Source organism: Gouania willdenowi, chromosome 12 (assembly GCF_900634775.1).
Source record: "Gouania willdenowi chromosome 12, fGouWil2.1, whole genome shotgun sequence".
NCBI classification, from domain to species: Eukaryota; Metazoa; Chordata; class Actinopteri; order Blenniiformes; family Gobiesocidae; genus Gouania; species Gouania willdenowi.
Genome location: NC_041055.1, coordinates 11,835,713 through 11,853,052, shown reverse-complemented (window position 1 = coordinate 11,853,052; position 17,340 = coordinate 11,835,713). Strand labels below are relative to the sequence as shown.

Genomic DNA, 17,340 nt, shown 5'->3' with positions numbered 1-17,340 from the left:
TCTCCCCGTGCTGCGTGGGTTTCCTCCGGGTGCTGCGTGGGTTTCCTCCGGGTACTCCAGCTTCCTCCCACAATCCAAAAACATGACCCATAGGAGTGAATGAGAGAGTGAATGGTTGTCTGTGTCTCTGTTGCCCTGTGATGGACTGGCGCCCTGTCCAGGGTGTACCCCCGCCAAGCGCCCTATGAGAGCCGGAGATTGGCGACCCTGTTAAACGGGAATAAGCGGGTAAGAAAATGGATGGATGGATGGAGTATTCATCGTCTCAGACCACATAGAGGTAATTATCCACGCCCCATCATTGCCAAATTTGAACACTTTCAACAGAAAATCTAGGTTGAAAGTAAAAGTCGGGAAATTAAAGGTATGCAATTCGGTATGAATGATCAATTCCCTTGGGAGATAAACGAACGTTGAAAACCCCTGTATCCTATTTTCATTCACAGCCACCACCATTCTACCTAAGCTTCACACTTGTCACCAGACTGGCTTGATTACACAACATAAAAAGCACAATCTGCACAACTATAACTTTACATCTCACTCTCACTTTAAAAATAATCAACTCATCCCCACCATTTCCTTTTCTTACCTTGAGTCTCTGTTCCCTTCCCCCTCACCTAGTTGCAACACTGCCCTCTCTTTTCATATCCTCCCTATAATAAAGTGTTTCTTACCCTTCCTTAGGGAGGGCTGGTGATGGTCACATAAAATAAATTCATTTATGTAACTGCAACAAGAAAACATGCATTGCCGTCTTAAAAAGATTACACTTCTTGTAGTGTTGACCTTTGACAGCATGTGGGGAGGGGGAGAGAGAGAGAGAGAGAGAGAGAGAGAGAGAGAGAGAAAAAGCGAAACGCATTTGCGCGAACTAGTCAGAGGAGCTTCATCCGATTCGCTTCAAACTAACACTTAGGTCCCACTGAAGATTAAAAATCATCGAAAAAATTTGCTCACGGTTAGCAACTATGGCACACCAAAATAGAAAAATGCATATAACGCTAATATACAGAGTTCAAACCGCCTCATATTTAATACACATGATGGTTGTCCAGCCCTAAAGAATCAATGTTTAAATTATAAATCATGCTTTGCGTTTTCGACTGGCGCAATTTAGCACGGCGTTTCGCTCTTGTGCGAACTAGTCTGAGGGGCTTCACCCAATTCGCTTCAAACTTGGCCAGAACACTAAGGACCCACTGAAGATTAAAAATCAGCGAAAGAATTTGCAAATCTCTAACGGTTTCATTGTGGCACGACTGGCGCCATTTAGAACGCCATAATAGGAAAATGCATATAACTCAAATGCAAAGTTCAAACACCCTCATTTGATACACATGACGACTGTCCATCCTTACACAATGTTCAATGTGATGATTACCCATCATGCCTTGCTTTCTCGACTGGAGCTATTTAGCACACCATGAAAGAAAAATGCATACAACTCAAATGCAAAGTTCAAACTGCTTCATATTTGATTCACATGTTGAGTGTCCATCCCTAAACAAGACTCAATGTGATAAATACCCCATCATTCTTTTTGTTCTCAGAGCGCCCGCTTTTAGTGGCGTCCGACGCCAACAGCTCTAGCGGAAAGACGATATGTCGTGTTGACTTCTAAATAGTGTTGGAATAAGTAACTACAGCACCAACTAAGAAGGTTTTGACCCCTGCCACTCCTTCGGACCCCACAACGCCGCTCGCGGCTTTAAATTATTAAAATTGTTATTACACTAGAAAGGTTAACTGGAGTCTTTTTTTCCATTTCCGCTGTGTTTTCTGTCAACAATTACTGCAGCTGATCTCGGCGTGTGTTTGCACCTGCTTGTCAGTCGTGCTATTTTCCGGTGCTAAAACAATCACTGTAAACAGCTCCAGGTTTGATGAATTGCATTGTGCCCACTGCATTAACTTATTTGCATTTCCCCCTCCCATTTTTTTTGCGCCCCTTATGGGATCCGCCTACTTCTCATATTCATCAGAGGGAAACGCGCTAAATGGATTGTGGTTGCATAGTAACGCGCAGAAGACGTGCAGTCCTGGGGTTTGTACCCCTTATTAGCACGTGGAGTGACATTTGCACACATTTTAACACTCCTAAACCTTTAGTGAATCCGCCCCTCACTGTATTATTATCACTCCTTTATCTATTAGCATACAGTATCGGTACTGATTAGTTGTTTCAGTGCTAGTGCACTCCAAGTACAGATACAGATAACTCATATGGTAAACAGATACAGATAATGCTGTACTAGCTCGTCCCCAGTTAGGCACCATTGATAAACGAGGTCCTGTAAGACCACAATCAAGCTCTGGGAGGACTGTCACAATGCATATTATACACAAAGTCTGGCTTATGTATCAATGGAACATTTAAATAAATAAAACAAATTCTACATTTTTAGGGTCTCGACACCAACTGAAACACTTTGAAATTGTGCAGGGCATCAGTGCTATCCTGCAAATTCAAAACTTCCTTCTTGTGTGAATCTTACCAAATGCCCTGCTCACACACATACCAGATGGAGCAGGGGCATCAAACTAATTTTAGTTCAGCAGCCAAATACGGAGAGTTTTCATCTCCATTGGGAAAACTGGCAATTTCAACAATAATGTGCTCTAGTTTGCACTTCCTCATATGAATGACAATGAATAACATTATCTAAGCAATAAGTTACAATTATCAGTCTCAGCCAGATCTTCACTTTGTTTGATTTTGTGACCAATTTTTATTTAATTTGGGAACTTTTGTGAAATAACTTCAGAAAAATAGGAGCATTTTGGAAAAAAAATTAGTTCTTTTAACAATTTGAGGATAAAAATGATCGCCATTTTATGATATAAGCATGGAGAAAACTATGGGGGAACCCTGCAAATATTGTGGAGTTTCATTGAATTTGTACATTTTAAAGGGCTGAGAAATCTACAACTGAACTAGTTGGTAATTTACACAATGACTCATTTTTACTTCCTCCTGCAGGTCAAACTGGATGCTCTAAAGGGCCGGATTTGGTCCCTGGCCGTTGAGTTTGACACATGTGACAGAGAGATAGAGAGAGCAGGGGTACCTGTGGCAGGGGAGGAAAGTCTCTTGGTTGCAGTGTCCATGCGGTGAGGGATCTGTGCTGGAAGGTGATGCAGACTGTCCTTCGGTCTGAGCAGAGCCCGAGGTGGTCCAAGACTGAAACAAGTTTCTGCTTGTCCCCCTTAACACACAAAAACTTAACTTTCAAAATTTAAAAAAAAAAGGATTTCAATAAACAGGTTGTCACTAATGTCCCTCTTTAGGCTGACCTGAGTACTGCAACAAAGTGATTTCCTGAGATCTGTGGGAGCCCAACAACACTTTGGAAACGCCAGCTGTCTCATTTACGCTGCTGGGAACAATATGGCAATACACGGGCGGAGCATCCATCATGTGGTCCAACTTGAGCATGGGAACATAGGGGAAACGCTCATCCATGATGTATGCTGAGTACTAGCAAGAGTCGAGAAAGAAATACTTTGAGAAATAATTTACAGATAGAAATAAGAAAATTCTGACAATATTTAAAACATGCCAGTTTTTGAATCAGTGATCAGTTAATAGGCCAGTCTCTCACATGAATAAGTGTTAATTTTGTTGACAAAAAATGTCCATCAGTTTTCGTAGACATTTTTTCACATGATAAAAACAAGACAATGACTGAATTAAAAAAACTATTGAAATGTATCGATACTTCTGATAACAAATAAACACTATCATAATGCTCACATAGAACAAATTCAATCAGAATCAAGTTTGTTTTTGTAGAAGCTATGGACTAGTTGAGAAGGTGTCCGATTCAAAAGTATTTGTGTTGAGTGTGATGTGTGGAAGAAGAACATGAACAGATTTGTGAACAAATTTTACATTTAATATAAATTAAAGTAAGTAAATTAAAGCTGCAGTAGTTAGAATTGTGAGACTTATATGTATAAAAACAACTAGTGATCGACTGATTCATCGACCGGCCGATTTAATCAAACGATTTTTGTGTGTTTTACATGTCGTGGGCACCGGCTGACGCGCACTGCTGCGTCCGCCGATCCTCTTTATAAACAGAGTGGCTGCCACAGGCCGCTCCCTGTTTTAACTTAGCGGTTGTTCATTTTTTTGATTTTAACATAAATGAAGCAACCTTTAACACACAGTACAATAAGGCAAAATACATTATTTTCATCAAGCAAAAAAACATGTTTTGTTACTTAACACCACTGCTGTTGAGCTACTGGTTTTATAGTCCTTTTAACAGTTTCCATCATGAGCCTTGTTAATTTCCTCATTTGGTCTGGACAAGCCTCAAGCTTTCTTTGTTGATCCATGTGCCGTTTACCAGCCACTCTTTCTTTCTCGACTGCTTTTGCTTTGTTCTCAGCTGCACTGCACTTTCATTGTAGGGTGAAATAACTGGCAAACATCAACAAGACTTACATAGGTCACAATAAAATAAAATATTTATTTTTCCAATATCCATTTTTTTTTTTTAATTCAGTTTTTGCCACATTGTTATTTTTTATTCTGTTTTTTTCAGAAAACATTGGTTTTCAACTCCTGTGAATAAACAAAATGAATAATAATAATAATAAAAAAAGAAAACCGTAAATAAACAGAAATGTATGTCATAATAAAAGTGTAATTTAAAACCATGTGTAAGCTCCAATTGAAAGGTAGCTATAGATTGTACCGACAGAGATTATTCTTACTGCTTCTCTTTAATTATTTATAATCATATGTCATATAAAGACATATGAATGAGAGCAGCAATAATGCCACTCAATTTCCCCTCAAGGATCAATGGTTTACTGAATCTGAGCAGGTTTACTAAGTTTTGATGAACTTTATTTAAAATAACCTAATTTAACTTATCCTGATGATATTATTCCAGATGATTAGACAAATATAGACACAAGATGCATCAGTTACTTCACCACTAGGGGCCAGAATATTAGACGCTATCAAGTTATCATGAACCTACGATGTTTCAGACTCTACAATCTCTGCAATCAGTCTCGTTCACAAAAATACACAACTTGTTCCCACAGATCTTCTGTAGCACTGATGAGATGTTGTTCATTTTAAACATTGTGAGCAGGTGAAGCTGACGGAGGCTGCTCAGCCCCTCCCTCCCTGTTTGTAACTTCACCACAAACTGGTGCAGCTTCATAGACACAAAAGTTAAGTGGGAACTGCTCGGCTCTGTAATTTAGGAGTGCATGAAGAGTTGCATAGTTTTTTTTGGCAGTTTAGTGGGTGTTGTGGCATATTTACCTCTGGAGTGGGAGGGGTGCGGGGGCATCAATTTTTAATGATCAATGAAATGATTCCTTAACGTGCAAGATAAAGGGCCCTACATACCTGAAAAGCGTCTGTGTGTTTTCCCGGTGAATTGAAACCGGTTTAGACCATTTCTGTGACTTGTCCCGAGCACGTCCGTCCAGAGCGCGGGCGCTGAGGGCTATGCGCTCACATATTAGTCCGCCGCGGAGTAATATGTAGAAATGACATCCGTTTGTGTATGGTAGATATGTGTGGAATGGATCTAGCCTTCAGCGTGCAAAGAGCGGGATACAATTAAAAGTAATTAGGTGTAATTTTCTGGGTACCTGTGTGGTAATGATGTGATGGTAGGGGTGCACATTTTCCAGATATTTGCACAGGACGAGTCTTTCCCCTGGCCGACACTCTGCGCTGGAGCTGATTTTAAAGAGCGTGTGATTAGAGGTCGGATTTACCTGTAAGAAAACAGAAAAAGTAAACATGTTCAGCAGATGCACTGACAGAAAAAGGAAGAATATGTAAAAATGTAAATAGTCTTAGAGCAAATTCACTAAGATCTGAAATAAAGGATGGTAATCCAGGTGCGTCCCGAAATCCTTCGGTGACACAGTTTCCTCACATGCCATGAGGAATTCACTAAGATTGCAGCAATGATTAGTGCGAGTGCAGAAGTGGTGGAGGCCACCCTATTTAAATAAGCAATATGGCTGCTCCGTCAGGTCATGTAACTTTGCTTTGATCAGGCCATGAAAAATAGGCAGATTTGGACAGAAACCATCCAAAGCTGTCATTGATCCAAGTTAATGAAGCAACACAATCTGTCAATCAGTTTGCACCATTTGAAGATGATCTGCTGACCATCATCCAGCAGGTCTGAGCAACACCGTGTCTCACACACTCATACAGTATGTGAACATTGTGCCATCACTGTGTAAACTACACATCTGTTCAGCTGATTCTGGTCTGACATCAACACAACATGAGAGTTTGACGGTCAAAACATGAAGAGAGAGACAGCATCCCACTGGAGTTGTGCGTCCGAAGCAACATCCATGGAGGTCTGCGTACAGTGACCCACTGGCTCTGCACCGCAGCGGGGACACACGTACAGGACTCCACATGGGCTTCAGGGATCCAGCTGTTCTCTCCCTCACACACACTATTTTCTCATTCAGTGGATGTTAACATTGACTATTGTTTTATTTGAACTGTTTTCTTATAATAGAAAGGTTAACTGATGCCTTTTTTCCATCTCCGCTGTGTTTTGTGTAAACATTTACTGCAGCAGATCTCTGCGTGTGTTTGCACCTGCTTATCAGTCGTACTATTCTGTGCTAAAACTATCACCGCAAAAAGTTCCAGATTTGATGAATTGCATTGCGCCCACTGCATTAATATATTTGCATGTCATCCTCCCATATATTTGCTCCCCTTGCGAGCTCCGCCTACTATACATATTAGAGGAAAACACGCTAAATGGACTGAGGGCGCATTGCGACGTGCAGCAGCCGCGCACTATTGATTCTTTGGGGTTTGTACGGCTTATTAGTGAGTGGAGCTTTAATACCACAAAAAGTGAATCCGCCCCTAAAAGTGCTTTACATTGTTAATGTCCTCTTCAAAGACACTTGGTTAGACAGGCGGGTGTACTTCTCTTTAGTAACACTAGTTACCAGTTTGACGAAAGTAACACTGTTTCTGTTCAAAAGCAACTTACCCGGATATCTGTGAGGTCCGCACCCGTCCTATCAGCATACAGCATTACCCGTGGATGTGCAGTGAATTCGCACCATCTCCATGACGATTTGGCATTAAAGTAGAGGTTGCTGTTCTCCGTTCGGATTCTCTGCATTCTAAGATGTGACAGATGTGGTAGGTTATTTCCACATTTGGGGAGAGGTTACCATTTTTTAATATGAATCTGCAGCCTCACCCCTTGCCCACAGTCCAGAGGTCAGCAACTCCACTCTCACTTGCCACCAGAACTTCTCCTAAGATGTGGGGACTGAGCAACCCAAAAGACAACGGTAATTATCCTCAGCCTGGATGGACTTCTAAACAAAAGTTTGGCTCTTAAGAAAGCCCACCTGACACTGATGCAGCTTGCAACATCTGTGGTGTTGACCACCTGGAGCAAACGTGGATCATTTATTTCATTGAATCTCCAAACTCCACAGAAATAATCTGACCTCACGCCCACACAACCTGCAATCAACAAAAACATCTCAGAATGCTCAACAAAAACAATGAGTAGACATGGCCCTGCAAACAACAGCCTGGAGTCCTTACAGTCATTAAAAAGGGAGGAGCAGCTTAGTTGTCTGACAGAGCCTTTGAGCTGAACGTTGAAAGGCTCTTCACTGCTCTGGTTCAACAGAGAGGAGCTTTCACTGTGGTGCTGCAGCTCTATCTTATGGAAGTCTGTGGTATTATTTTAAGGATCAGGACAAACAATCACAAACAACCAAAAACGCCACAATGAATCTTTGTCTTCACAAAATACAAGCTTCACACCTCAATAATTGCAACAACAAAGGTAAAATAAAACAAATTTATATCTGCATGTCAGTGTACTCACTGCTCACCAAAAATAAACTGCATGCAGGTAAAACGGCTAACCTAAAATAAGGTTGATTACTCAGATAAATTGCAGATGTGTTAATACGGTAACTTAAAATACATCATTTAATGAGAAGCACGTTACTTTAGCACAAAACAAAGGAAGTATTTGTTTTTTATATCTTTGCTGTACCAATGCATCTTAGGAATAAATCCTATACTGTTGGAAAGCCTTATTGCTAAGAAGCATAGAACACATTCCGTACTGCTGGTTAGCATATGTTTTAGTCACTAGTCAAATATTTTGAGAGGATTGGCTTGTGGACCTTATTTTATGTCTTGCTACAGTTCAGATGAGACTCTTCACAAGCAAGTCAGCAGTTCGTTGTAGAGGTCGACCAATATGGGATTTTCAAAGGATGATGGAGATACCAATTTAAAAAAATAAATAAACCGATGGTCGATATCTAAAGCCAATTGTGGAACCCGATATACTTTTTTTTTAAAAGCACACTGATTATAAAAGACAACTGAAACACTCATATGATATATATTAGAAATTAAGTTAAATACACTAATAAAACTCTTAACATTTATTGAACTTTAAATATACATGTACACAACTAAGTAAAACAAAAATCTTTATTCTATTACGGATATACTGTAATAGGTTAAGGATATTTGATCAGGCACTATTATATTATATCCTTATCCTATTATATTGGCTTTTTATTCGTAAGCCTATTAGCTTCTACCTCTCCCATGCACTTTTTTTTGTTGTATATTCATACATCCGAATGGATGTTTTTTTATGTTCTTTCTTTTTTTCTTTTAATGGCTACTCTAAAGTGCATAATAATAATAATAATACAAAAAAAATAAAATATATATTGAAAAAAGTCCATATATCGGTCGACCTCTAGTTCTTTGGAGGCACAACATTATGCGCCAAGGAAAAAACCTTCCACCAAAACCAACCATTTCTAGACTTTTTAGTTTAGCCCTTCCAGTATCATCAAATCGTCCCAATCTTTTTGCACTTTCGACATGTACAGAGCATCAAGCTATTTTTTTTATACCTGGGTATAAGGAATTCCTGCTCTTGGTCACAGGGGTCTGCTGGTGTCGAGGACCATTTTGGTAAAGGATTATAAACTAATTTCTTACAGGACTCTAAATGCTGGATTTGAAATGATTAAGTCCAAGTATAATTCATCTGCTGTGCAGGATACTGAGGTCCAGTCCCAGACTGCCTGGATAAAGGAGGCAGCCCTGCTGAGAGCTGCTGCTCTGTGAAAACGGGATGAATGCTAGAGCGCCACCAGTGGCCACCTCACAGAACAGCAGACGGTCTCTCTGCTCTGCCAGCTCGTCGTAGAGATGTGAGCCCAACAGTTCAGGAGATATGGAAGGCACAACATCAGACAGCAGTTGGCTATAGCTTGCCAGTGTATTGGAGGAATACGTCAGCGGACATCTGGGAACAAACGCAAAAACAGAATGAGGCCAAACAGTGACTTTCCCTCTTTGACTCCCACAGAGCAGCACACACTGTCTGACTACTTGATTATATCCACTGACGTTTGGAATTTCAGCATGTTGAGGAACTTCTTCACTCTCCACATGTTGACAGAATGCTCACCATCTTTCTGCAAGGACAAACACACACAGGCCATACATTTCCATAACACATTTGCATTGTACAGTTAACTATTCTGTGAGAAACACAGTGGACTCACCTCTCGCTTTTTTTGATGAAAGTTGAAGTTCCCACCGAGGATGTCAGTCATGCAACCAAATGCATCTTGGCTATGATCCAAGTAGTAGTTGTTCAGCTAAATCCAAAAACACATGCACAAACGTATTATTTTATGGAGACGGTGTCTGTCCCCCGACCCAAATTTCACAATGATTTTAACATAAAATCAAATAAAAGAGCAATCAATTCTAAAAATCTGAAAAAAATTAAAATCTCAAATATAGAAACACCAAAACATAAAACCATTAGATATGCTCTATTAAATATTAGATCACTGAGATCCAAATCTCTACTAGTAAATGACCTTATCTCAGAAAATAACTTTGATTTATTCTGTTTAACTGAAACATGGCTGTATCAAGATGAATATGTTAGTTTAAATGAAGCCACTCCTCCCAGTCATTTAAATACTCATATGCCACGAGACATAGGCCGTGGAGGTGGTGTAGCAGCTATTTATCATTCCTCTCTCCTAATCTATCCTAAACCAAAGGCCAATTACACTTCCTGTGAAAGCCTGGTTCTAAATTTATCTCATACCGAATCAAAAACCTGCCAGCCAGTCTTATTTGTGATAATTTACCGTCCTCCAGGCCCTTATTCTGAATTTCTATCAGAATTCTCTGAGTTTATATCAAACTTAGTCCTCAGTTCTGATAAAATACTGATAGTAGGAGATTTTAATATCTATGTTGACAAAGATAGTGATAGCCTGAGCTCAGCCTTTATGTCCCTAATAGACTCAGTTGGCTTTTTTCAAACTATTAATGAAGCTACTCATCGTTTAAATCATACTCTTGATCTTGTTCTAGCATATGGCTAAATGAACTAAAAGTCTACCCTGAAAATCCTCTGCTATCAGATCACTTTTTATTATCTTTTAACATTATCCTCGAGGATCTCGCACTGTGCAATAAAATAGTTACGAGTAGAAATCTGTCCAATAGTGCTGTGGCTAAATTGAAAGAGGCCATTCCTGCTGCCTTAAACTCAGTGCACCATCCAATAAATAACTATGACATTAATTATAACCCCTCTCAACTGGATCTGCTTGTCGATAGCTCTGCTAGTCTACTAAAATCCACCTTGGACTCAATTGCCCCATTGAGGGAAAAAACTATTAAACGTCAGAGGAAAGCTCCGTGGTTTAGCTCTGAAACTCGCACACTCAAACAAACAACCCGTAAATTAGAGAGAATGTGGCGCTCCAATAAAACAGAGTCACGAATACTCTGGCAAGAAAGCCATAGTAAATACATGACAGCCTTACGACATAGTCGATCTACATACTACTCCTCACTAATTGAAGAAAATAAAAATAATCCGAGGTACCTTTTCAGCACTGTAGCCAGGCTAACACAAAGTCAGAGCTCTATTGAGCCCATGATTCCTCTAGCCCTCAGCTGTGAGGACTTTATGACATTTTTTAACGATAAAATTCATAAGATTAGAGATAAAATTAGCCACTGCCTGCCTTCACCTGGGCCTGCTGTACCATTAAATGTAAATAGGCCTAACCTAAACTGTTTCACACATATAGGACTTCAGGAACTTAACTATTATTTCATCCTCCAAACCATCGACCTGCCTTTCAGATCCGATCCCAACTAAGCTGTTTAAAGAAGTTGTTCCCCTGGTCTGCCCATCTTTGTTAGAGACAATAAATATATCCCTATCAATAGGCTACGTGCCACAGTCCTTTAAAGTAGCTGTAATCAAACCCCTTCTCAAAAAACCTACTCTTGATTCCAGCACTTTAGCAAACTACAGGCCTATATCTAATCTTCCTTTTATTTCAAAGATTCTTGAGAAAGTTGTGGCGGCTCAGCTCTGTGACTTCCTTCAAAACAACAACCTGTTCGAGGACTTCCAGTCAGGTTTTAGAGCTCAACACAGCACAGAGACTGCTTTAGTTAAAGTAACTAATGATCTACTCTGGGCTTCAGATGAAGGACGACTCTCAGTGCTGGTTTTATTAGATCTTAGTGCAGCTTTTGACACTATAGATCACTATATTCTACTAGAGAGATTAGAGAAATTACTTGGAATCACAGGGACTGCCCTAAACTGGTTTAAGTCCTACCTATCTGATAGGTACCAGTTTGTACACGTGAATAATAAGTCTTCTGTGTACACTAAAGTAAGCTACGGGGTTCCTCAGGGCTCTGTGCTAGGTCCAATCCTCTTCTGCATCTATATGCTCCCCCTTGGTAATGTTATGAGAAAATACATATAAAAATATAAAAATGACTCAAAATACACAGAATCACATTACAATGGCAACAAAAAAAACTATAATTATACAAAAACACAACAGAAAGATACAAAAATAAACATAATGACTCCAAAAAAACAAACAGTACAGAAAAATACAAACAAAAAAATTTAAAGTGAGTAAAAAAAAAAAAACAAGCACATTTATCGTGTACATGTCTCAGAATTTAACCAGGGAAATCACACACACTATTTTACTTTGCACCCACAAATATGCACCCTTATAACACAGTGCAGAGTATGTACACCTCTTTGTACATCCAACCTTCCAATACATACTCATTTGGCCATAATTGACAACTCTACTTAAGCTCCTCCCACTATATGAATACATACTTTCGACGGGCACTTTACTAGCAACCAAAAACAATTATATACAAAAATGCACAAAAAAACAACTGAAAGATAAAAAAAAAAATACATTACAGAAAAATACAACGAAAATATGAAAATGACTAAAAATACACAAAACTAACTAGTTATGCAAAAAAAATGCACAAAATGACAACAGAATCATACTTCAATGGCAACAAAAAACTACAATTATACAAAGAAAAGATAAGCAAATACACATAACGACTCAAAAAAAACATACATTACAGAAAAATACACCAAACAAAAAAATAAATAAGTGAGTAAAAAAAAAAAAAAACAACAAACACATTTATCATGTTCATGTCCCACAGAATTAAACACTACAGAGTACAGAGTATGTACACCTCTTTGTACATCCAACCTTCAAACATATACTCATTTGGCCATAATTAACTCTACTTAAGCTCCCACATGAATGCATACTTCCGACAAGCACTGTACTAGTTTTACAAGTGACATGAATATCTATTTTATTAGGCCCACATAGGTTCATAGCTGTGGTTCCCACTATTCTGAACAACTGCTTCTTAGGTGAAATTCCTAAATACATAAAAAACACATTTAGCTTTTAGTTCCAAAGAATAGGATTTAAAAAAAATAAAACGATGTCCATCCATATGAAGTCTCTAAAAGTATTTAAGTGTGGGTTGATCTGCAAATATGTACTTACATGATCTGTGAAGTCCAGTGGATCTGGAGGAGTTATTGGCCACTGAAAAGCTGTCAAACAGGTTTAAGTGTAAAAGACGGTGTCAACGGGTAAGCCCAAATAAAAGAACACAGTGGCTGTATTCAGAAAAATTTTAAATTTAAAGATTTTAGCATCAGGAATATAACTCCTGGGGGATACTTGTTGTTTGTAAGACCTGCTGTGTAAACAGAAAGCAGGAGGGTTCTTCTTACCCTTTTTGGGTGACAGAAAGGGTATCGGCACTGGCTCGACGAGGCGCCATTTTTCCCCACTGGTGTGATGTTTGGCAGTAAATGTCCAGCTGGAGGAGGGACCAGAAACACCCTGAAAACACATGAAACTCTTTAATCAGAAACTATTAATAGTATGGTACTGATGCAATAGGTTTGAAAGATTTTTTTAAATACATTTTTTCAGCCAAAAAAAAAAAAAAGAAAAAATGCGTTAGGATACATTTTAAACACACTGAAACCTTTCAACCATTTCTAGCTACTAAATTTTTTGATATTCTGTATACACACAAGAATGGATCTGACTTTATGATGGTCATCTTACTTGAGAAAAACTACCGGTACATATACTTTAGCAACCAGCTTCTATACATTTAAATAACCAGGACAACTCTGAAATCCAAATCAAATTAATGAACAATTTTCTGATATACAAACTAGGGGTGTAACGATACACAAAAAATCTCGGTTCGATATGTACCTTGGTTTTGAGGTCACGGTTCGGTTCATTTTTGGTACAGTGTGGAATAAAATGCAAAACATTAATTTGCTGGTTGTTTATCCAGAACTTAAGCAAACCAACATTGCATTGTAACATTATGCGAAATATGAACTTAAAAGAATACAGTACTGTTGTAAAGTGCTGCCTGGCAGTTATTCTCAAATAAACAAAATATATAAAATAAGCTTTCCAATAGATAAAATATTTTTAAATATAAAATACCTGAAATATTATAAAAATAAGTTCCTCACGGCTTGTTAACAGCTTTTAACAAACAAAATACAGCACTAACAATTCCAGCATGTAGCACTGGGTTAAGACCTTCATATTTTTGGCCAGAAAAATTAACGTATGAAAATAAAATGAAAAAAAAAAAAAACAAACAAAAAATACTGTTGTAAAGTGCTTCCTGGTAGTTATGTCGTAAACACTAGTAAGAAAGTACATTTTATTTCTATAGCACTTTTCACAGATAAAATCACAAAGTGCCGTACAGGCAAAAATGAAACTAAAACAACAGCAGCAACATCACAAAAGGATAATAAAACACAAGACAATTTAAAACAACAGTAGGAACATCATAAAAGGTTAACAACAATTAAAAACAATTTAACCAAAAGCCTTTCTGAAAAGCGCGGTCTTCAGATGTGTTTTAAAAAAGTCCACACAGACAAGCTGACGGAGGGACTGGTGTAGGCTATTCCAGAGTCTTGGCGTCACCGCCTGGAATGCTAGGTCACCCCAGGTTTTAAAATGCGTTTTTGGGATCATGAGGAGTCCCTGGCCTGATGACCGAAGGGTGCACCCTGAAGTGTAGGGGCACAACAAATCAGTGATGTATTGAGGGGCCTGACCATTCATTGCGCGGAAAGTAAGGACTAGGATTTTAAACTCAATACGAAAATTGACTTGAAGCCAGTGAAGACCAGAAAGAAATGGGGTAATGTGGGCTGTTCTGTGAGCACCGGTCAAAAGTCTGGCAGCAGCATTCTGAACAGTCTGAAGTCTCTTAAGAGTCGACTTGTTAAAACAGGAGAAAACCGAATTACAGTAAACAATGTGTGAGGAAATGAACGTGTGTATGATTATTTCACAATCTGATTTGGACAGCAGATTCTGCATTTTGGAGATATTTTTTCAGATGATAAAAACAGTCAGTTGACAACAGTGACCCTCCAAAGACATTGATTAATCAAAAACAACCCCAAGGTTTCTGAGACTGTTTTTCACAGATGTGCCCAGTGCACCAAGGGAGTTCTTGATCAAAGGGATCTTTTTAGTCAGAGCGATGATCAGAGTTTCTATTTCGCCAGAATTTATCTGCAGATAATTCAAAGTCACCCAGTTTTTGATAGCAGATACAAATTCCAGGAATTCAAATAAGTGAAACTCAGAATCATTGAAAGAGCAATACAGCTGAATATCATCTGCATAGAAATGATAGGATACATTTTTAAAACCACGGATCAACCGACCAAGAGGCATCAGGCACAATAAAAACAAAACAGGCCCCAGAACAGAGCCCTGGGCTACTCCACATCGACCAGAGTCAGTGGCCATCATCACGTCATTGGAAACTTTCAGAAGAACAGTTTCAGTGAAATGGATTGACCTAAAGCCAGATTGATATTTATCATAAAAATCATGTTGTACCATGAATGAGGTCAGCTGCTTAGCCACCACTTTTTCCATGATTTTTTTAAATGAACGGAAGTTTAGATATGGGTCGGTAGTTTATAGGCTTCCCGGGATCCTGATTAGGCTTTTTAAGAATGGGATTTATTACAGCATGTTAAAAAAATTTGGGGACCAAGCCAGATAGAAGTGAGAGATTTATCAGTTTTACCACCCAAGGGCCGACAACATCAAAAACGTTTAAGAGCAGTGGAGTGGGAACAATGTCCACCGGGCTCGATGTGGGTTTCATTTTTCCCACTAAATCCTGAACATCCTGTAGGCTGACAGGAGTAAAATAGGACCATGAGCACACAGGGACTACTGTAGTGCACAAGCTGACCAATTTTTTTTCATTTAGCTCCAATATCATGTCTTTAAGATGGAGTCTATGTAATTCTAATTTTGTGGCTTTCCACAAACGTTCCACCTTCTGACAGCTTTTCCTGAAGTTAGACATAGCTTTATTTATCCACGGACACGGTTTTTTATGAGGACCTGGAGTGTTTTTAGCTGGTGCTACGGTATCCAAAACACTTACAGACAATGATTATTGAAGTTTGACATAAATGAGTCAACATCAACACAGCTAGAAAAGGTAGTTGGATCAAACAAAGCAGAAAACCCACTGATTGCAGCTTCATTTAGAATGTGAATGACAGATCAAATAAAATTGAGAGGTGGTTGCTTATTTGTAAATCGTCAATACTAAGTTGGTCCATTTTTAAACCAAAAGAAAAGACCAAATCCAAAGTATGACCTTGTGTGTGTTGGACACGACACATGTTGCACAAAGTGAAAAGTATCCATAAGAGACACAAACTTGGCTGCCATAGAACAGGTAGAGTGCAACATGGAGATTAAAATCCCCAATAATTAATACACTCTCCACCTTAACAATAGATGACATGAACTCAGTATATTAGTCTAGAAATAAACGAGCAGGACGAGACAGTCGGTAAATTAAAACAGTAAAAAGAGTGTTCGTTTCCAACCTTACACGTCTGGAGCTCGAAGGAGTTGAAGGTGTTTGTGTCTATCAGTCAGCAGGAGAAAGAATTCCGGTACACGAGCGCCAAACTAACACACCGACGTGTGATCCAAGGAGTCCCAAACACGTAGAAGTCCGGAGGGCACAGCTCATTCAGATGAACAAACTCATTCTCCCGCTGCCAGGTCTCTGAGTGGCCCATCACATCCAGCTTGCATGACATAAAGAGGTCCCTCAGGAGATGAGCTTTGTTTGCTAGCAATCTAGCGTTCTGAAAGCATAAGCGTAGAGTCACTTCCTCATGAACCTGTGGAGCGCTGCGGCACAGCGGTCGGAGGCATCCGTGGTTGACGCCGCGGTGCTGGAAACAGCGTCTGTGCAGCAGCGCTGCCAGCAGCAGATGACGCAGGCGGTGTTCAGACGCACGGGAGCCACAAGCTGGATCTACCGTCGTCTGTGAGCTTCCTTGAAACTAGGAGCAGCGTTTTTGGACCTCCAAAACACCTTGATCCTCACCAGGAAACCACCACGTCTACCCTGGCTTTTGGCACGCTTCCTCCATGGGACATGATATAAGTTTGAGAAAAGGCAGTTTGTAGACAACCGCGTGCAGCCACGGGGCTGGTCATAATCTAGCATTAGTTTGTGATGGCCGGCCGTAAAGCAGTATGTCTTGCTCCCGGGTCAGAGGCAGGGAAAGTTGCAAGTACGGGTTTCTAGCCAGAGACAGCAGGGAGAGATGAAAGACCCCCAATCACCCCATAAACACTTGCATTACCCTCACAGGGACTACGAGAAGGACTCATTAACGTGAAAAAAGTTCAGCTTTAACTAACTTATCGGTCTTAAACTACAATTCTGTATCATTTTTATTTTATAAATCAATACTCATTCATGAATGGAAACAAAAGAGGCTCCATCCTATTATTGATACGTTTCACTGAGAAGTACCAACCTCTTTACAATCAGGGTCCAGGTTGGTA

The 17,340-nt window shown here is 39.4% G+C and overlaps 1 protein-coding gene across 2 annotated transcripts in view; it reads right to left on the bottom strand.

Annotated features, from left to right (window-relative positions):
- taf1c (TATA-box binding protein associated factor, RNA polymerase I subunit C) overlaps positions 1 to 17,340 on the bottom strand; it is a 36,265-nt gene that overhangs the window by 12,352 nt on the left and 6,573 nt on the right. Inside the window, exons 2-13 of one of the 2 annotated variants that reach the window (XM_028463198.1) lie at positions 13,173 to 13,284; positions 12,940 to 12,989; positions 9,601 to 9,696; positions 9,443 to 9,510; positions 9,094 to 9,338; positions 7,592 to 7,723; positions 7,390 to 7,507; positions 7,236 to 7,307; positions 7,020 to 7,155; positions 5,629 to 5,757; positions 3,298 to 3,481; positions 3,072 to 3,209 (exon numbers count right to left, since the gene is read on the bottom strand). In XM_028463198.1, coding sequence (XP_028318999.1) covers positions 3,072 to 3,209; positions 3,298 to 3,481; positions 5,629 to 5,757; positions 7,020 to 7,155; positions 7,236 to 7,307; positions 7,390 to 7,507; positions 7,592 to 7,723; positions 9,094 to 9,338; positions 9,443 to 9,510; positions 9,601 to 9,696; positions 12,940 to 12,989; positions 13,173 to 13,284 — 1,480 coding nt within the window. The remainder of the gene's footprint in view (positions 1 to 3,071; positions 3,210 to 3,297; positions 3,482 to 5,628; positions 5,758 to 7,019; positions 7,156 to 7,235; positions 7,308 to 7,389; positions 7,508 to 7,591; positions 7,724 to 9,093; positions 9,339 to 9,442; positions 9,511 to 9,600; positions 9,697 to 12,939; positions 12,990 to 13,172; positions 13,285 to 17,340) is intronic. The other variant, XM_028463199.1, reaches the window with a different exon arrangement.